Source organism: Papilio xuthus, unplaced genomic scaffold (assembly GCF_000836235.2).
Source record: "Papilio xuthus unplaced genomic scaffold, Pxut_1.1 DF826933.1, whole genome shotgun sequence".
Classification (NCBI taxonomy): domain Eukaryota; kingdom Metazoa; phylum Arthropoda; class Insecta; order Lepidoptera; family Papilionidae; genus Papilio; species Papilio xuthus.
Genome location: NW_013531716.1, coordinates 3,862,661 through 3,885,698, shown reverse-complemented (window position 1 = coordinate 3,885,698; position 23,038 = coordinate 3,862,661). Strand labels below are relative to the sequence as shown.

At 31.6% G+C, this 23,038-nt stretch overlaps 1 protein-coding gene across 3 annotated transcripts in view; it reads left to right on the top strand.

The window, feature by feature from the left end:
* Nucleotides 1-23,038, top strand: part of LOC106122156 (uncharacterized) — a 74,113-nt gene that overhangs the window by 35,928 nt on the left and 15,147 nt on the right. For 2 of the 3 annotated variants that reach the window (XM_013318053.1, XM_013318052.1), the window contains exons 3-4: nucleotides 15,216-15,261; nucleotides 22,701-22,827. In XM_013318053.1, coding sequence (XP_013173507.1) covers nucleotides 15,216-15,261; nucleotides 22,701-22,827 — 173 coding nt within the window. Of the gene's footprint in view, nucleotides 1-8,731; nucleotides 9,223-15,215; nucleotides 15,262-22,700; nucleotides 22,828-23,038 lie in introns of those variants that run through there. The other variant, XM_013318054.1, reaches the window with a different exon arrangement.

Here is a 23,038-nt window from a genome sequence, read left to right as displayed (position 1 = left end):
ATGTACTATTATAGAGCTTTAATTTATCCAGTATCGACGTTGGGGTAGGACTCGTTAGGGCGGCCGCCCAGGGCACTGGACAGAAAGAAGAATTACAAGCCATCGAATTACAGTCTCACCCCCCTTCTAAAGTCATGGTAGTGGCACGGAATTCAGTAATTTAACTGAAGAAATTTCAATTCGTTTTATTTATCTTTAATGTTAAAAAGTATGTTAACATACCCCATAAAATAGTATATTAAAAGTGAATCGTACATACACACATACAGATTTGATAAAATTATGTGTGTTGATTTTTTATCGATTCCAAATCGATTTATGCTATAATGTCACATTTTAAAATACTTTATGATCTCAGCATGCTTAGGTCATACATTTCTATTTCATATCTAGATTTTAGCTGTTAAGGAAAACTCGCTAATTTAAAGAACACCAATACACATCAGTCATTTACATATTATAGTAAGCAATAATTGTAGAGGCAATTAACACTATTTTTCTAATTAATTTCAATAGTTGCCACTGTTGGAATGTTTCAGAACTTTAAAAGCTCACAGCGTTGAGACATCGCAAGTTCATTGACACATTGATAGCTCACCACATGACTGTCAATGTCTCGATACGCACACACTATTCTAACTTTGATCGCCTATGGACCACAGACTGATCTTATCTTACTAATATTATAAATACAAAAGTTTAGGTGGATGTTTGTTTGAAGGTATCTCCAGAACGACTGAACGAATCTCGATGAAATTTAGCATACATATAGAACATAGTCTAAAATAACACAAGAGCTACTAATTAGGTTTTTTTTATTTCGCGCAGACAGCCAGTTCAATGTAATGTAATAATATAATCCTAAATACTCCAATATAACAGTATCACTACTGCAATACTGTGTATGGGAATTTTGTGGCCGGTGTTGTAATATTTACATGTTAGAGGGAAGTTTATGCAACAGCCGTTATCTGGTTATTAGTTAATTGATACAATAAAGTGACGCAGTCGAGCTTTTACTGCCGCCCGCTACGGTATGTGAACTTTACATTGTACGAATTAAGTTTGGTATGCGTTATGCGGAATTTTATTTCGTTTATACGTTCAATATTTGAACAAAAATGATATCATTTTTAGGCCAAGTTTTGCAGAAAGATCTTTGTTGTTGGATGTTTGGTTAAAGGTATCCCCAGAAGGGGTGAACGGAATTTGATGTAATTTGCCACACATATAGAAGATAGTCTGGAATAACATATAGACTACTTATTAGGTTTTTATTACGCGCGGATGGAGTCGCGGACGACACCTAGTGCAATACTTATTCTACTTAATGTTTGTTGACTAATCCTAAAGTATTTTAGTGGAATTTTTACGGAAGCGAAGTATAAATAGCGATTATCAAAAAACGATAAAGAAAGAAAGAAAGGCGTCAGGTGTAACTTCCTCTTGGTCGTCACATCGTAGACGCCGCTTGCACTTGTAATTCCAGATATGCTATTCAGAGATACGGTTATCGTGTGACTCGATAGCGCATATTGGCGCCATGGATATTAAATACATCGATAACAATAAATGTGCGCGATAAAGTGATAACTGTCAAGCGATTCAAAATAGCAATTATTAAACGAATATACGATAGTCGTTACACTATTAATGTGATATGGAGAACATTACTTCAATATAAGACCTACCTAGGAATAGTTTCGTATATAACATCCAATGATATGGACGTTGTGATTACATTAGAAAAATACGATGTATATAAATAGAAACTCATCATACTAGCTGTCGCCAGCAATTCCGTCTGTGTTTTTCCAGGCTATGTTCTACATGCGTGCCAAATTTCATCGAGATCCGTTCAGCTGTTCCGGAGATACCTTCAAACAAACATTCATCCATCTATCCATGAATCTATGTAAATTTTCGAATTTATAATATTAGTAAGATATCTAATAATGAAAATTAATTAATATTTCAGTACACTTTATTGATTGTATTTCCCTATAAATCTTAGCAGTATATCAGACATGGCTAAAATTACTAACAGATCACTTGAGTGTGTCAATATCATCCTTGGAGTTTATTGTTATTTGTCATAGAATAATAAACTATGCAATAATATACGCCCATATGCAAACCATTGTATGGAAAACTTTCTGTAAGCGTTACAAAATATTAGTCGGTTCAATTTACATGTATATTACTTTGTATTACTTATTAGTACCGGAAATATTTATTCAAAATATTAAATCAATGGAAAATGAAATAAAGCTACGATTAATTTGTATCTGATTTAAGGAATGGAGAAAAAATTGACTAAGCTTCGAAAAATGCTTGAAATTTTTTGGCCTAGATAAATTACATGAATATTATATTTCACCAATTTTATACAGCTAAACTCCTACGTGTATTTGGGCCAAGTCTTTTTAATTAAAAAAACCTTTTTATTTTTTTCTTTTTCCTGGAAAGTGCTTTTTATTTCAGACTAGCTTTGGCCCGCAAGTGTGGCACAGAATCAAAAAAACTTAGTATCTAGCCTATGTACTCTTCCAGACTATGTTCTATACTGTGCGAAATTCCATGATCCGTTGAGCCGTTCCTGTGATACCTTCTAAAAAATCTATCCATCCATCCATCCGTGTAAACTTTAGCATTTATAATATTTATAAAATTTGAAACAGAAAGGGTTGATTAGTTGTACTGTAACATTGACTCAGTAAAGGATTTTTTGTTACAAAAACCCAGATTCTATTTTATCGTTATTTGTATAAGTTTTTAGCAATATAATATGTTATAGAAATTAGTGCCAACTTACACCTATACGATGTCGGTAAACTTGAATTTACGCACAAGGGTTTGTGAAAAAACCCAAATTCCAATAGCATAAGACGTCAGTAAATTTCTTAAAATCAATTTACAATATTTGTGTATTGAGCTCAAAAATGATTTGCTATTAATATTATAATATATTAATAAAATAATATATTAATAAAATAATATAATAATACTTTATTAAATTTTGCAGAAATTGATCAGATCAAAAGAGAAAGGCATTTTTTAAACTGTCTAGGAACCTTATTAACTTGACGACGAGACTTATTTGTCTTAAACGACAGATGAAAGAAAGTCTATGTAACATTCAAATTATCAACCTTTCTTTTTCATATCTCATTCACTTCTAATCTCACTAATATTATGGTATAAAAACGAATGTTTGGATGGATGTTTGTTTGAAGATATATCCAGAAGGGCTTAATAGATTGCGATGAAATTTGTTATAGACATAGAAGATAGTCTGGAAGAACACATAGGCTACTAATTAAGTTTTTTTTTAATTCTGCGCAAACGGAGTCGCGGGCGATAGCTAGTCTCATAAAATAAGAAAACAGGATAGGTATATAAAAACAGAATTTTAAAGCCAAAACTGACGCTAGTGTTAACTATTTCTTCAGTAAACCAAGGGCACAAACATGACCTGTATCTAAAAGATACAGTAAACAGTAAATACTATCTTATTCGCATAAACTACAAGATTTAAGTCTATAGCAAATTTTATTACAACATTAAAAAAACAATCGTAAACAGAATGGATATTAAATTCTGTATCTTAAACAGTGATCAGCAATTTCATATCGTTAATTAATTTTTAGCCTTTTAACGGCCGGTATAGTTGCATACAAACTTTATGGTAGCTCGCGACTTCGCAGATGATACGTACAACAAAAATTAAGGTATTGGTGGGCCTTAAAGATGCGGATGTGGGGCAAATCTCAACGACTTCCCGCGGTGATTCCACCTTTCACTCGCTTGCAAGGAAATGCGTCAAAAGCCAAAAGTTTAATTGTAATATACTAAAACTTTAACTATCCCAAGTAGTAGTCGAATCGCGGGATTTGAAACTGCGATCACTAAATCGATAATACCTACAATTAACAAACTTTGAATCTTATAATACGTAGTGTAGCGTTTACTCGCAGCTCGCTAGTATCAACGTATTCAATATCAATACGCTCTCCGGCAGCTATATTTGTTCACTGGCGCCTCTCGTATGTAATTGTTCGAACAAACACATCCGAGACGCCTGATTTACTAATGTATCTAGTTTTAGCACTTACACAAGCGGTACAGGATTATCAACGAAAACATAAGACTTGGTATATTTTTAAACGATTTTGGTATTCTACTAATTTAAAAAATCATAAATATAGCATTGAAAAGTTGTATGTTACAAAGGAAAATTGCTTTAACTTAATAATACGCGCAAAACGCATTTATTAATATTCATTTACTGTATACAGAATAGATGAATTTTTAAATGATTATTTTATAATTTATACATACAAAAATATATAATAACATAGAAAATATGTTCCATGTCCCAACATTATATGGTTACAAACTTTCTACATATTTCATGATCTTCCTGTTAGTTAGCAACAGGTTTTGAGACGTATTCTCAATAATTTCTGCAGAGTGTAGTCTAGACGAAAGTACGCAACAAAATTACTCTTCTCTTGACAATATCACAAAAAGTGGTATATTGACTTTTGTAAAATATCTGTTGTTGTCATTGTCCTTTGATTTGTTGCCTGCAACTTGTTTCGTTTTCTACAATTGCATTGGAGTTTAGAAAACTTTAGTATTTGGCAAAGTTTCAATGACTTTGTAAATTCATGTCTTGTGAAAACTTCTTCTATTTTTAAACTGTTATTGCTTTGACTTAAGTAGATTCCATCCACATTTTGATTCATTTAAGAGTTTTTAAACTATGTTTTATTTTAAACTTTTCTTTTTCTTCATATATTTAAATTTTAAAATATATCGCGCAATCTTCTTAGACAAGTAGACAGCGGCTTTTATGGTTTTCTGATTTTTGGAATTACATTGATATAATATAATGGAAATATTAAGAAGTAGTAACTTTTTAACCAACCCGCACTTGGCCAGCGTGGTTGACTATGGCCTTGTCACCCCTAACTTAGGGTAGGCTCCGAGCCCCTCGGTGGGGACGTACAGTGAGCTGATGTTGATAAACTTTTTAAGATTATAATGAAGTAAAAATTATAAAGATTTTTAAGACTTCTTACGTCTTTCATTATGTTTTCATATGATGCTTTCATTCATTTACTTTATGACGTAGGTGTATTTGACGTATGTACAAAAAGCATAGTTGGTACTTGTAACATCGACATGCGGGTCGCCGTTCATTATTTGCCATCTGAGAACACTCGAAAGCCGGCTATCACTTGTCTTCAAGCAAAATATTTGTAGAACGGTCCAGTTATATAGGCCCCGACAACACGACCGCGTAGCACCGATCATCACGTTATGCAAGCTAGTAATAATTTTATCATTAGATAATGTTGAGGAAAATTGTAATTTATACAAATAGAAGTTTCGTAAAACCGAAAAATATAAAATATGTAAAGGCCTTGTGAACGTATGATAAATATTTATTTTAAAAATGAAACGTTTGTTGAGATCTAGTATGTAGCAAGATATTGATTTTATGCGTTAAGTTTGTTGCGTTTGGAAAATTATTCCATTCATGTCTTCAAACTAAGGCGTATTAACACGCTTAACAAAATTACTATAGGAATTTTGCTAAATGCCGTTAACCGTTATAACGAACTGCATTGAGATTTAGTATTCCAAGGTCACATAACTGTGACGCCTACCCTTAAGCGATAAACAGATTTAGAAATAACAAATGCTAATCGTAATGCAAGAAGTTGAAATTGCCTATTATCCGACAAAAGTAAGAACGTAGAAGATACGATAAAAATCAGTAGAATTAAACTAACATTTAAAATTGTCAGTTGGTATGTTATTGTTCTCGGAAATCGTAATCAAAACTTTCATAATTTACCTGTTAATATGTATCACAACGTAGTTCTGTAATCTTAATCCTTACTAATTAAAATTTGTCAAAGGAATAGTTAAGTAATTAATAGTTGATTATATCATAATTAACTACACTTAGCTATTGATATTCTTTATAATTGCGAGCTAATTATACTAATTAATTATTCTTTATCTCTGATTAGAAAATTTGAACACACTCATTCTAAATATAAAGTTCAGATTTGAATTTGAAATAATATTTAAAAAGAAAATAAGCATTACAATTACAAAACTAGTGCAGAAATAAAAGTTCACATTTCGAGCAGAATAAGGACAATTATTCATTAAGTAACGTAGTTAAAACATAACCTAGTTTCAGTTTTCATCGTAAAATTTTCTGAAAATATTTTAAGCTCATCATATTTGAATATGTCACTGAATTTCAAATAAAATGTGATAATTAAATTACAAAATAAATATAAGACATTTAATATGTAACCAGTAATTCGCATATTTGTGCAGCAATTTAAAAACGTGTACTTAATCGATCTTGATTCAAGACCGAATGAATAAACGATTCAATTACAAGGTTACGTCATTCGTAATGTTATTGTAAAAATAAAAACAATTTCCGCATATTACATCAAGTCAAGAATGTCATTCAAGTACTATGTCCTCATTAATCTATGTTTATTTGACTATTATATTAAAATCAGTCACACAAATAAAAATTACATATGGTATATTACAAGGCATTCGTAAATATATATAACAGGAGAAATAAATTCATTCCAAATGCAGTATTAAATCGTGTAGAATAATGAAGCTATCGTTTTATAAAGTAGACAGCTATTTGTGTTCCAAAGACAAATGACATCTGTGCATATTATTATCTTGTATTGGCATTATTTATGAAGCAAAATGTTAAACTCACGTCACTGACTGAAAATTCAGAATTTTGAAATATCCATGGTAGAAATTGGTACACAAAAATCTGTCGTCTTCAATATTCTTACATTTTACTAATAATAAACTACTTATTAAGTTTATTAAGCACATGTCTTAAAAACGGATAATCGGATCTCGCTGTAAATTAATATATGTAGATGTAGATTAAAGTCTGAAGGAATAGCTTAAGGAAGGACTGTAAGAATATGTTCCTACCAAGGTACATGACGTTTACAATTTAATAATTCATTAATATGACTGAAATAACAATTCATTGTTGATATTTTTACAGGCATATTTTTTAATATGTTATTAAAATATGCAATAAATAAATGTATACCTATAAAATAAATAAATTAAGAACAAATAACAATAAATAGTGTATGCAAGTTCAATCAGGTTCATCGTTACCGTGTCCTTTGTAAACTTTTCCATGCAATCGTTCGTATGTAAATAAAGGAAACTGTATGAAACTTGAAAGGCCACGATGCTGTAGTGTATAGTGCTATCCAAACTTTATAACGACTCTCAATTTCGAAATAGACGTTACGCAGGACGTGAAGAAGCACCTCTACGCGCACTTATCTAACCTCATACCAACTGCGGTGATATTCGTAGTTAACAAGCCGCATTAAAGCTTGAATATTGTAATACGTTCGACCAATATCAGACGGTCGGTCGCTGTGCGGGTCAAGGCGAGTCTGTCAAAACAATCCTCTACTTGGACACATGATCGCTTCATTTTATAATGTCTAGAATCTTCATAACTCACTGCACCCACGATTGCACCTTCGATTTGCGTACGTTAGCCACGATAACTGTATTACCATTTAGTGTAAAGCCCAGTTAATATGACTTATCATATAACTAAAGAATAAAACGAATTTTTATGTATTCATTTTGTTATGTCTGGGCTTCTATTAATTTATACTAATTGCAGTTTTAAAGGAATCAAATTTTTATATTTTTCTGACTACAATTAATCAAAGACAATAGAATGATATTTATTGTTTAAGAGGTCAATTAAGCTACACTTAATTAAAAAAATAGTAGAGATGACGGTCGTATTGGCGTCGAGAAAATAAGTCGCGTTTTACATAAGTCTGTAAAAACAGAAAGTGTTTACCGTTTTAAAAACAAACAAAGTTTGTTGCTTTAAAAACGGTTATTTCGATTCAATTGTGGATTAGCTTCATAGTTAGTTAATCGATTCAAACCAACTAGTTACATAACATTATGCAGCTCGGTCGGCTGTACAAACTCGGCCTACTCAAACTACGATGTGCTTTAAAAGTACGCTGAAAACAGAGAAGTCTTCTTCACATTTGACAAAAGTTATCTAATGTTTTTTTTTACTTTATAAACAACCAGCCAGTGATATTTTTAATTTATTTTTTACCACGATTTTTATCTTTATCTTTATTACTAGAAAAAACAAAGGCACATCTATAGAGTTCATTTTAATTTTAATTATTAACTACTGTGTATGGCTGCACAGTATAAGTTAACTTTGTTTTATTTTTTAAAGCAAAGAAAGAAGTAAAGTTAAACACAACAATTTTATCGCGCCAGTGAAGAATTAGTTAACTACAACGACGAAAAGGAATAAATGCACCTACCAGTCACATTGCCCCATTTTGATAAAGTCGCGCATAGATTAAACGGCGACCACTCGAGCACTCAGGTGCATTGCAGTGGACGATGCTCTTTCTTAACTCTATACTGTATACACTTTATCTACGTACAGTCATGTAGACAAACACTACGAAAACTATTAATAAATAAACAAAATAAAATTCCAAAAACAAGAGAAAACTTTGTAAGGTCACCGACAAAAGTCTTAGCATCCACACATCAGTAAGACACGCACACCAACAAAAAAGTTTAGCTTATAAGTTTATAATCAAGCAAGGTTTTTATCTCGTAGTCGTACGCCAGCCGCCGCGCAGCGCGCATGTCCCCGCCGACGCTGAAGCCTAACAAATACGCGCGTGAAAATACATACGCCTGCATATGAAAAGTATAATAAGTAAAAATATATTCAGCAGGAACGTTCATAGAAGCTCTGTGCGACAAAGACGCCTAACGTGCGAAAAAGTGGAGCGTTTTCAAATCGCGCAGGCTTATTCGGGAAAATTATGAAAGTGATGTGAAACATTGGAGGTGTTTCTGAACGGAATACGTCCGTTTTTCATGTTTTTTTTCAAGTGACTACAAAAGCTATTGTTCACGGTTAGATTTCACAAAGGCTTATAAGTATGCTATATCGAGTGGTTTTTTGTCGCTTTTGAATGTAAGCAGTGTTGAAAAAATATTACATAAAAGTGAACTGTACTGTTTTAGTAAAGGAACGGCAGCAGAGCAATTCAGTTAGATGAATGTTCAACATAATATACAACGGGTCACAACATGACGGCAAAGTTCGGCTATGTAAGTTGTAGTTGTTAAAATTTTTAATAATTCTCATGTCGAATGTTCATTTCCGTTGGTTGTTATCAAATGCGTGGATTCGTAGTAGGTTTTATTGTGCATTGTAATGAATGAAGACGTATTGATTTGTTTTCGTTATTTTTGTAAGTACTTTTATACGATACGTCGATAATATTGTAGTTGAGTCGAACGTGTAATCAATAGGCGCTAGATTGTGGCTGATAATTGTTTTATTTGAAAAATATAAATCTCAGTAACATACTGAAGTTCACGTCTTTCGTATATTGTATCCAAGTATTTATCAATTAATATTTCGTTTTTTAATTTTAAATATAAAAATAAAAATGAAATTAAAAATGTTAATAAATCGGTAAATATTTTAAACTCCTGTGGAGAATGGATACTTAAGTATTATAACCTTTAATATACAGCATGTTATTAGTAGCTAAGTGATATTAATATCCTAACCAGTAAATCTTATTACAGTATAATATTAATCTTAAAATAATTACAGAAAATAATTTTATTTAACGTATTTCAATTTATCAAAACCTAAACTGTAGTTAATTTTGTAATGAAATAGTAGATACTAGGAATTTTAATGCATAGATAAATTAAATAGCGTTTTATTATATTAATTTTTAATGTCCAGTATCCCTTTATTTGTAAGAAAACCATAAATAATAAAAATTTACTATTTAATTGTTGTGATCGGATCAGCGATAAGAACATAATCTAATTTTAGCAACACCATTTAAAGCTAATAAGTATTCTAGATGAAGTTTTGTTTTTCAAAAGGCCAAAGTAATTTACGAACGTCATCGTTCGGCAAATGCCGTTGAACAAGTGACAATCAACGTCTTGAAAACGTTTCATTTCAGGAGTAGTTAGATTGCGATTACCTTTTTAGGGTTCAAAAAATATAATTATATATAAAAATCCTTATACATTTAGATTAAGCTGAGGAAGGGGATGAATAGAAAAGAGAAATATCTCTTTTCCTTTACATTTTATCATTTGTTGTAGATATCTATCCACAAGGCCTTTTGGCTATTTTAGCAGCGTCAAGCGGCTTGCTCGTTTGCCGAATTGCATTAAGAAATGGACAATTAGGTTTGCTACGTAAAAATCAGATAATTAACAAAGCAACAAGATTTTATCTCATTTATTTATTAAATAATTACACGTCACTTGGATCATTCGATTTTATGTAACACGTTGATATGTGATTAAAATTCTTACAGTACGTTCATCCGGTCATATCCTTATCCTTATCAAGACCAATATCTGTTAATCGTATTTAAAAAAATGTTGTTTTTGCCTTTTTATAGCTCATAGTCTTGTATTATGATTAAATAGATTTTAAGTCAGTGTTTCCGGTCTTCAAATGAATTTAGTTTTTATCTACCTAAGTAACACGACAAACTGTGGGTTTCTGAGTTGTCGCAGATAATGACGGCGATGACTATATGTTTTCGGTGGCTCAGGGATTTAAGCACTTGACTTGCAATCTGCACGACCTGGGTTCGAAACCCGCCATGTACCAATGTTGTTTTCGATTTACATATGTACATTTATCCAATGTTCTTACGGTGAAGGAAAACATTGTGATGCAACCTGCATATATATGAGAAGAAATTCAAAGATATGTGTGAAGTCAACTAACACGCATTGGGCCAGCGTGGTTGACTTTGGCCTAGTCACCCCTAACTACGAGCCCCTCGGTGGGGACGTATAGTGAGCTGATGATGACTATATGTTTTATATAGAAGTTTTGGTGACAGAAACCCACGATAAGAAGGTAGTGAATTCTGAAACGATTTTATAACTTTTTTGTGCGTACAAGTGATTACTTGGATGATTACAATTTAGTTTTGTGTTAGAGTTGATAGGTGGCGCTGTCATCGTTTTCATTTTTTGGGCATTTATTTGTTTTTAAGATACGTATTTTTATAGGCAGCGGAAAAACATAAACTGTAATATAACTAAGATAAGCCAACAAACTAGCGTCGGGTAAAATGCAGACCTTGAATCTATGAGTTATTGTATATGCATACGACGAATCTTTACAAACATACATAAAACACGTCATTTTGTAAATGAATTCGGCGGAAATTAGCAACCGGGTACTTTGTAACAAAAATATTGTTTACAATAATAATCAGAATAAAATTTCCGAAATATTTCTGACTTAATCGAATCTGTTCAAATAATTTAATTAGCTACCGTGTATTCGCACGATAAAAGCTACTTAATACTGAGATATTAAACTCGTATATTCTGCATACATTTAAATATTTTAATTTAAAATGTATAAAAGCCAAATACATCCTTTTATAATCGCGCGTATTTGACTAATATATTAGAGTCGTTCGATATCATTATGCTCAAATAAAACATGAAAATCTTTTTTTTCTTGCAGGCTTTTAATTTTAATTATATAAAGCCTAGTTTATAAAATGAATACCAGACAAAAACAATACAGATAAATCAAATTTAAAATTTAAATTATAAACTGAATTATTTTTAATACAATCGTAAAAATCTCACCTTATTAAAATATTCTGGTTTAGCAAGTAATAAAATAGATACAAGATAAGAAATAATTATTTATGAAACACGTCGTGAATCAGTTTTCCAGTTTTTAAAAAGCCTTCGATATAAATTCATAGTAACCATTCCTGAAAAAACTGTCCAAAACATTGCTTTCTCGTTTTTTTTTAAAGAAGTATGAGAGAGAGATCATGTTTACATAGCAATGTCCCTATAAGATCTTAAGGTTTCTCACTACATAAACGCTAATGTTTGGATGGAAAGATGTTTGTTATAAGGTATCTCTACAACGGCTACATAGCTCTCGCTGAAATTTTGCAGATATGTAGAACTTATGTGGAAAAACACATGCTAATTAATTCTTTTTAATTCTGCGTGTATAGATTCGCGGGGTTAGTTTAATTATAAGGATAAGAACGGATTTCCGCAAATTAACACCTAGTCTTATAAATTATCAATTTATAATGCTGTAATCAAGTTTGTCTCAACAAATATAAGTACGAAAGAAGAGACGCTTGTGTATTTTTACACCTTCGTTACTCAATAATGTTCTAAAGAAAGTAAATAATAATTAGCATACGACTTTTAAATTTTATGTCGTATTCTCTCAGTAACGGGTACGAGTAAATAAAGAAGTTACTTTAAATTAATATCTGGCCGTTTTTTCCATTAAGTGTATACGAAAAATATTTTTCACTACGTTACACTACAAAATACATGAATAAAAAATATAAAATAATTAAACTGTTTATGGTTTCAGCAATTGTTCATTAGACGTTAAAACTTTAATAAAAGTTATGTTACATCTTAAATATTATGTTATTCAAAGTTATTCGAATTCTATGCATTATCATTTTCAATTTATCTACCTTGCGTCTTGTCTGTTACTTTAGTGACAGAATAGTCTTAAACCTATTAGCGTTCGGATGCGACTAAAAAAAAATTATAACGTTAATTGCAAACTGATAACTATGGACCGGGTGGTCTGTCCTTCTCTATAAGATTGTATGGCACCTGGCCGGAAGTCTCGGGCCTTATAAACTGAGCACAATATCCGTGTATAGCCTCCAATGCAACAGAGCTATACGTGCTGTATCTACGTAGATTGCATCGATTAGGAAACGATGATTACGTGATCTTTGAACTTGCTTTTTGTTTAAAAATGTTTGTGCCATCACGATAGATAGACAAGGACTTGATTGACTAATAAAAGCCAGGCGCCCTCTTGCGTTGTTTCACCGCACGGAAAAAGAACGCACTCATAGTAATACAAGTATTTATTTAGTATTACTACTTTGCAACTAACGTAATATCAGAATCACTAAAGAAGGCGCTGAGTGTAGGTTTCAAACATTAAATTTACCGAAGGGGAAGATCGCACGTTGACATTAAATGCGGCATATAGAATAACTTCTTTCGGTGCGTGTTGACAAAAACGCTAGTGGGTACCTGCCCTTAGATTCCCCATTCGATCATATTACTACAAATACGTGACGCACTGGGAGTTTGATTGTTTACCGAAGCGTTTGTAATGAGTGGACTATGTGCTGATGTTACTGTTATTCGAGGCCGGGCCGCGTGACGATGGAACACCCGCGCGTTTCTGTGTCAGCATGTTTGAATTCCAATGTTATTATACAACGTTAAAACACTAACATACCATATAATATGTAGTATTTCACCGTTGTTAAGTAATCTTAATAAATAAAAATGTATAAAATCATGGATCATCATCCTCAGCTCAATATAGGTCCCCACTTAGGAGACTAGAGCTTACCCAAATTTACAAGGCCATAGTAAACCACGCTGGCCCAGTGCGGGTTGGTTGACTTCACACATATCTTTGTATTTCTTCGCAGATATGTGTAGGTTGCTTCACGATGTTTTTCTTCACCGTAAGAACTTCGAATAAAATGCACATTGTAAAATATTATTATTAAAATGTAATATAAATTCGAATATTTGTTGGTTATGGTTTGAGAAACGTAGTATTAGTGGATTAAAAGGAAGCGGCTTATGTAGCCGACGCGAGGCTGTGGCGCCAGTCTACGGATATCGTTTTACATTTGCGTCGTGAGTTGAACTCACGTTAACGAGTCAATACAACAATTGAAGGGATAGTGCAACGTTTGAGAAAACATATTATAATCAAATAGTTCGTAGCATTATGAAACAAAAAATAAATGATTTGTGGCCTTCGAACTTTTTAATTGAAGATAAACTCACATAATACGTTTATCAAGTAATTGAATAACAAAATAAAAGAATTTTAAAATTTATGAATGGTTATGATAAAATTTAAAATCCCAAGTTATTTAGATTATCATGTTAGATAGATTATTTAATTAATCTGTTGTTTGGTTTCCTTTTATTAATTAATATGATAAATTCAACAGTGGTAGAGCCAGCTTTAACATCTTCGCACGAATTGGCCCGGCTCTCCCGGTGAAATACCACGACCACACAGAAGACAGGCGTGAAGTGGAAGCAATTCCGCGTTTCGTCTGATGAGTGTGCGTCCCGGAGGCCTAATTTAGTCCTCTTTCCCTTCCCACCCTTTTTCTTATAAGGAAAGGATGGGAAGTGGAAGTGGACTTTCCGTATGAGAGGATGCATGGCAAGGGAAGATATTTTCTTTCTGTGCATCCCCTCGATTAAAAGTAGGCAACGCATATGCAATTGCGTATGTCTATGGGCAACGTTCGCTCGTTTGCTACCTTATGATATAAAAAAAAAGCATATGCATACTTTATACTTTAAACTGCATAGCTACTCGAAAATACGGTCATTTTTATTTACAAGAATTTCTCAGCTTAAAATAACAATTATTTAAAATTAAAATCAAACTTGTTGCTGTTAATCCATTCAATAAACAATACTCAGTGCATCCACACCACAAATTTGCTTAACAATATTGACGCTTTCCATTTTCAAGTGGACACATCCGGAACTTGAGTAAGACTAATACAAAACGAAGAGCTTAACTTCAAGAATAAAAAACTAATTTATTCAAAATACAATAAAAATGTTAATATAATAATATAAAATAATATTTTGATTTATTATCGTATTCTTGCGGAATGTCGATTCGTAGCAAGATAAAAAATAATGGCGCCATGACAAAAATTTTAAAAATGCGCAAACAAATGAGTCGCGTTTTATTTGTAATTAATAATGCTCATATAATTATATTAATGTAATTCATCTCGTATAATTTATAGCTATGACAATATCTGGTTAAACTTTTAAGCGAATTTGTACCTACAACAAATATAATTAAGGTGCAAAGTACAAAAAATTCAACTATTTTTATTATCATTATATCTTTAACCATTGGCTTCTATTCTTGACAATGTGTTTTTTAATATTTTGGTACTGGACATCCATGTTAAGATTATATAATTAATATTAAAATTAACTTTTGCATTTTCTTTTCTCAGGTTACCACAGCTTGCCGTCTCTGCGAAGATATTGTGCCTCCTGATGGTAAGTAACTATGTTTTTGATTGTTTTAACAATTATAAAGTACTGTCTCCGTCCGTGCAGGATTAAAAAAAACTGAAAGAGTAGCCTATGTGTTCTTCCTGATACTACATCTGTGCCTAATTGCATCAAGATCTGTTTAGCCGATCCAGGGCTGCCTACAAACAAACATCTTTCCATCCATCTATCTAAACATTCGCATTTATAATATTAGCAAGATATATAGTAAATGTTAGTTTAGTAATGAGACCAAAGATATAATAATTTATCACATTATTCCTTTATATCTTTAATATTTAATTTGAGCAAAATATTTTCATTAATACAAGAGTATTAAACTTAATGTAAATTAAAATAATAACCTTTGTAATATCAAAAGACAAAGGTCGAGTAAGATAATGACTTGGCTACGTCTTTGGCAGTTCGTAGCACTCAATAAAAAGTATTCAATTATGGCTTACTATGCTGGTTTATGTATTTAGTTAAATTAATGTTGTTCACATGTCACGTAAATAAAACGTATTTGTTAGTTTTAGTAATTAATTTTCACGTCTTAGTGTACATGACTTCTTAATATATATTTTTGTATAACTCTTACTAATATTATAAATGCGAAGGTTTACATAGTTGGATGGACAGATGGATGGTATCTAAAAACCTGACAACGGCTGAACTGTCTGAACGGATCTCAATGAAATTTGGCATACATATAAAACATAATCTGGAAAAAAAATTGACTTCTCGCGGGCGAAAATAATTCCAAACGAAAACTAGTCTAGAAACAAGAAACGGTGAATTTATCTTAAACAAAAAAAAAAACATTATGTATGGCCTGATGGCAATTTTTTTAAAATTGAACGTAGATATACGTAATTTCATTATAAATGTAAATTCAGTATAATTTCATTGGCACAAAATTGCAAGCTAAATAAACATTGCAAGTGATTAAAATGTTTTTGCAAGCTGTAATTTTTGATAAAATAATATTTACGATCAAGATACTTACTCGTAGATATGATGATAAATATAGAATTGGCCGGGGAAATACCACAAAAACAATATCTGAATAATGAGACCGAATCCGTTAAATTGTATTATATTTTAAAGTAGAATAACAGTGTCTACGCCTGTTACTATAATTCTTTTTATAACCGCAACCAAAGGGAAATACGAAAGAAAAAAAAACCTTTTTTTTTACTTCAGATTTTTTGTAGGATCTTAAAATTTACCTTAAAGTCTTCTAAAATTGTTCGTGGTGCTAATATTCGTATGCTCTAAGTTAATATAAGACGATTCATTGTTTAACGACGGACTATCATTTGCCGTGATTATGAACACGAACACTGTGTGTTACAAGATGAAGAAATTTAGCTTTATTAAATCGTGCTGTCGAGAGTTTTCATTATTTAATCCGCCAGTTAATAGCGCGTCTTGTGTGGCCGCCATCGTTTACTCGATTACCAAACAGGGAGTGTTTTAAACTAAATACGTGTTATTTGCGCATTGAAAGTGATTTTTTTACGTGTTTTAATGAGTATTTTAGGTAATTTTTTGTGCTATATTAATATTAGTAAGAAAATTTTATAAAGTTTAATACTAGTGTTTATGTTCCTTTAAACACCAGTATTTCTTTTAATTTTATAAAGAAACGTTCAATGAGAACGGTTGGTTAAAATTAAACTGGCACTTCATATTTATAAAAAAAATACTACGTGGTGCTTTGAATATTACCGTTTAGGTTGCGAGACAAACGGGCACTATTTTAGGACGGTGTGGAAAGAAATCTGTTTGTCGCCCAACGAGTTGTTTGGCCGTATTTGCTGTACTAACACTTATTGCGTACAAATATTAATATAATATGTAATCAGGCCAGTGGTATGCGATGTTATGAGCATATCTTAATTCATAGACGATGCTATTTTCAGTAAGAAAAAACTTATCTTTGAAAAAGAGGTAAAAATATAAAAGTAAATAATCCAAAAACAAAACAATATATCTAACAAAACAACATAACAGTATATCACATACTTCTTGACAATTATGTGAAATTTTTTAATAGTAAACAAAAACATAAAAAAATTAAGTACCGAAAAGTCTATTTAATAGTCCTGTTGTCATTGCTGTTAGAAAAATGCATGAAAACCTACTCGTGAAATTACAGCCGTAAAATTTATATTAAGGAATATTGTTGTCTGTTTTTACAGAAATACTAGCTGTCGCCCGCGACTCCGTCGGCGCGGGATTAAAAATATATGTTGTCCGATTCTCAAACCTATTCAATATGCTCACAAAATTTCATGAGAATCGGTCAAGCCGTTTCGGACGAGTATGGGAACGAAAATTGTTACACGAGAATTTTATATATAAGATTAAGACGGAAAACAAAATACTTTATACTAGTGATTCGACAATATGACCAAATGCAAAACTATTTAAAAATTAGTTAAAGTAGTGCTACATCTTAGTTACAAAGTCAACATATTGTGTCACTATTATGTATCTTTGACAGGTATTAGATTATTCATCTACTGCGCATATTTCATAGTCTGTTCCACAAGTGCTAGATTCAAGTGGGTCAAGTGGTTTGTCATAACAATATTATTGTTTCCTTATACATTTACTTAGGAAAAAAACTAACCTTTTAACTAAATGTTGGAGGTGATGACAACAAACACGATAAAACTATACATTATTATTGTTTAAAAATTATCTTATTAAAACAATTACGTCGTATCTGAAGCTTGTGTGGTCATCCTAATAAGTATAAGGAGGACCAGAGATAAGATGAACATGGATCGTACCAACCGTTCGAATACAAAATTAGGCTATCACCATTTCTAGTATCTACATCAACTCGTGACAATGATATTGTATTAACGTGAAATGACACTCGAGTCTCTTGCAGATATATAACTACTTTTCCTTAATCCTTAGTAACGTATATTAATTGTAATGTGATTAAGACAAATCACATCAAATCATCAGGAAACCACCGTGAGCTTTCATTGCGGTAACTACTATCCAAAAATCGTTTCGATATTTGTATCTTGCAAAGAGAATGGAGGGATAAAAAGTTGTTAAAGTAATATAATTTTCAAGATCACCAAAACAATTATTGGGTTTTTTGAATATTTAATTAAAGGCGCTCACATTGTTTTATTTTATGATTAGCTTCCTTAAGCGCGTCGTTTGGTCATTTAGTTATATATATGTTTTGTATTAATTAGCAGGTAAGATTGACCATTGCATTTATTTAGGTTAGTTGTAAGGTCACTTCGTACGATAAACCTTGCTGTTGTTATCAGTGCAGGTCGACCTGGCATTCTCTAGAAAATTTAGTGCTATTGTTAACGTACGATATTCAGCATCAGTGTAACATGAGTATTACCGTATTTTAAGGCATAAAAAACACAATTTATTTATGTTGTGACAGTAGTTTATTCAATGGTATACAAAATGACAACTTAATTTTTCTACTCTTACGGTGAAAAAACATGATTTAGCACAGCTTAATATTTGATCCAACTAATGGGTTAATGTCTAAGGAACTTAATATGCTATATCCGTAAGCTAAATGAAAACGAAAGTCGAATAAGGAATCTCAAACTTGGAATGTGAAATAGAATTTAATAATTTATTCTCTGTTATCGGTTCACGAGATAATTTGTATTCAAGCAGCTATTATAATGTGTGGGGTCTCGCTCATCAAACGTCCGCATACAAATACGATATAATTTTCGTAATATTAATTACATTTATCAAAGTTCGCGGCTTGTAAATTTCCTATACATTTGCGATGGATAGTTTCGCCAGGATTGATATGTAATCATCCGTTAATAATGTGTGCGTTCGGGTTTACATTGATAACGTTATTAGTTCAATATAGTGATCACCAAATACTAAAAGGCTTTAAGATCCTTTGATATTTACTTCATTCCTCGATAGTTAATTTAGGTTAAACTGAAATGCTAAAAAATTAAGTGGAAGGCGAATATCAAAACGAATTAATTCTATGCATGTTTGCGTCAACTTTATTAGTGTTGCCTAGCGACCGTTTTAATGCTTTAACAATACGCCGAAGGAATTTATTAAACACAAACAGATAAGACATGAGATCGACACGCAACCTTGATGTAAGTTTTAACCGCCTTATATCAATAAGATGGGTAAACAAATGTTCATAAAAAGTTAAAGTCCATTTAAACAATTTTTATTGCTCTCGACTCGGTCAAATGTGATAAACATACTGATATCAATTATTGTAATTGATTAATATTACTTCTAGATTTTAAATAAGTAACTTTGTAATCATGTAATTAAATAGTCGTATGACATTCAATATAATTTCTATTGCTATTAATATTAATTATACATAACTAGCGGTCGCCGGCGACTTCTTTTGCGCAGAATTAAAAAATAATTAAGGATAAAAATTACCCTATCTCCCAAGTTGGGCCAAATTCCAGATGCTCACAAAATTTGATAAGAATTGGTTCAGTAGTTTCGGAGTTTATCGCGAACATACATCGTGACACAAAATTTTATAAGTATAAGGTTGATTTTATGAATTATTTAATTTCTTCATTTATAAACAAATAAGTTGGTATGTTTACTTTATCGCCGTTGAGACTATTTCCTTATAAACCAACATAACTTGTAAGTATAGTATACTTATAAAAATCCGTAAATATTTTCATGATCATAAAATTAATTTGATATATATTTTCATATGCGGTTATTGGGTCGTTAATTTTAAGTATGACCTGTTTTGACGTGTTAATGATAATGTGTCAGGTTTATTAAGACCGGCCAACATTTTCATAATGAATGTTTCGTAATGTGGGTTTTGGGCTTCGACCTACTCGGAACTTGATTAAAAGTGAATTTACGATTATAGGTTAACTTTTAGGGGAATGTGATTTGATTTCATAATCACGAAGAATTTCATCTCTTGACATTTTTACTAGTATACTAGTTTATCTATAATAATGAAAACTATCAAAGTGACGCGTCCTTTCTTTGCCTTATTAAAGTTTAGTTAATTTTTCTCCCTTTTTCACGTGATACAAACTCTATAAATCTGCACCATTTGATGTATTCTCTTCATGAAGTTGGTAAGCCAATCTTTGCACAGCAAAATTCTGCACAATTGTCACCTTTAATTTTTTTTATTTATCTTCGTTTATAATTGGAACGAGGTATAAACCCTGTGCGTAAGAAAAGAAACTTGAAATGCAATATAGCTGATCAGTGACCGCGGCGCGGTAGCCTATGCTTTCCCACCTGAATATGACACCGCCCTTTTAATAGTAAAAGGTCGTAAAACAAGATCCTATAAGAAGGAATATTCGACTTTTTCGATATATCGAATAGGATTTAAAATTGCCTAAACTTGCGCAGTTCAAGTTCTCAGCTTGACGGCTAAGCTGAGCACGGCTGACCCATTAAAACGATCGATTGTTTCCTTATTGTGCTCAGGACTGAAGGTTCTATTATTGTTATAAAATTCTGTACGACTCATGAAATTCCTTTGATTACATTTTTAAATTGCTTTAACAGCATTTACTGTTAACAAAATTTCAATTACGCCTATAATTATTCCAAAAGTTAGTATGTATACATTAGTCTGTTCCTATTTGTCTTTAAATCTATTTTTTTAAATAACTTTTGCATTATTAGAACTAACTTATACAGAGCATTGAACGTGTAAATAGCCCATCGATATTCAGTAGCTGCACAAACCACAGAGTATCAAACAGATTGATCAATATCTACTTAATGAGCCTCTCGAAGAATACCGGCGCCATTAAAAGCCAAGCGAAAGCAATGCAACAGTATATGGAAATTAATTTGAACTATTAGACATGTAGTTGTTAAAATTTCACTGATACGGACCTCACATATAGTTATATCCTATTTTACAACGTGTTATCCACATCAAGCATTTTATATAGACTTTATATAGACTCTTATATTGTTTTATTACTTTATTAAAATTCTATACAATGCAAGTAATATATAATATAATATAGCTTTGAAAATTAACTTTAAAATAAAATTGACTTTTGGGACATTGTTCTTTTTAGCCGACTTCAAAAAGAAGGAGGTTATCAATTCGTCCGTTTTTTATGTGTTACCTCGTAATTCCGGCCCTGGTGCTCCGATTATGATTTTTTTTTTGTTCGAAAGGTTTTAACATGATGATTTGTTTTAAATGTTAGTGCACTTTTTTTAGTTAATAGCAAAAGTTATAATAAAAATTAAAATGTTTTCTGTAATAAACATCAACATGTTTGAACACCGTGTATTAGTGTCACTGACAGGGCCGTATTGCATAGTTAGGTTTACTAATTAACGTTTAGGTTACGATGATACGACTACCATAATTAAGTCAGTTTAACTATCACTTACAGCTTTGCGTATGTTAATCGATGAATATTTAGCTGTAGCGGTAAAGTGCTTATGATATCGACCTCTGACTGACCAAGTATATGTCTAGAACTTTTATAACTTGTATGGAATATACAGTTGGAGACGTTAATTTTCTACCCATTTCGGAAAAATGTCATTTGACGCACACAATTAAATGAATTCGATTACCTTCAAAGCAGCATACATGCGTACTAAATTTTATCTCTTATGGTAACCGTTTGTTATACGAAATATGGTTTTTAGTGGGCAGCGAATTTAATTCTTTGACTATATAATCTATTATACAATGTAGAATAGAATCTAGTGATATTTTGTAACTAAAAATATTCATAGACGCTTTTCTTAAGCCTTGTTGTGGCAAGATTTCTTTTTTGAAGAAAAGCAAAAACAAAGTTAAAAAAAAACTAAGTTGAAAATTATTTTATAGCGATCGTATATTTTTATAAAGTTATGGTATAATATAAAAAATGAACATAAGGGTTAAAGAGCATTTATAAGTTCAGAGTTTCATGACATTTATTTTGCAAGAAAAAAAATTCTCCTTTCAAATTCGTAGCAATTGCTACGACCTTGATATCAGTACAATTTAAGAAAACTTACTAACTATAATGATTTTTTAAATTGTGTATAATAGTGGAAATTCAGTAATAATACATATTGTAAAATTATCTTTAATCGATACATGCATTTAATAAAGTTGTAACAATAAAATATTCATATAACTAGATTAATATTCAATTCGCTACAAGTTGAAATGCATAACATTTGATTTATTTATTACTTAATGCGTATATCATTGTTTCACTGACTGTGGTGTTATCAGATTTTGAAGTATATAATTTCTATTGGGACGTCCTGTAGCCTAAATGAATGAACCCATTTTAACGAATGATGCGTTGAGAAACATACAAGGCATGACTGTAAAGGTACAATCACGTAGAAAATTGCTATAGAAATTGTACAGATGAGACGAAAAGTGTCTCATTGTAATACGTGCAACATTGTTTCAGGTGGTGATCTGCGGTGCGGTGCCATCGATGGTCCGGTCGGTTCGTCTCTACAACCAGTGCTCGCATATGTACGTCAACGTGTTCCCCAACGGCACCGTCATGGCCCGCTCCGATGGAAACGACCATCGTAAGTACTATTAATGTCACCACTTCATTTATTTGCAGCATTATACAAGCTTTACTTTTCGTTTTTGGTCAGAGATCGACTCGAGACTTTTGTCATGGTATTCTTGAACGTAAAAGTACTTGTAGAAAAAAATTTCGAAAACATTTTGACAAAATAAATTAAATAGTTATATTTAGAAAATGTTACAATATAGCGTTGTAACCTACGTTTT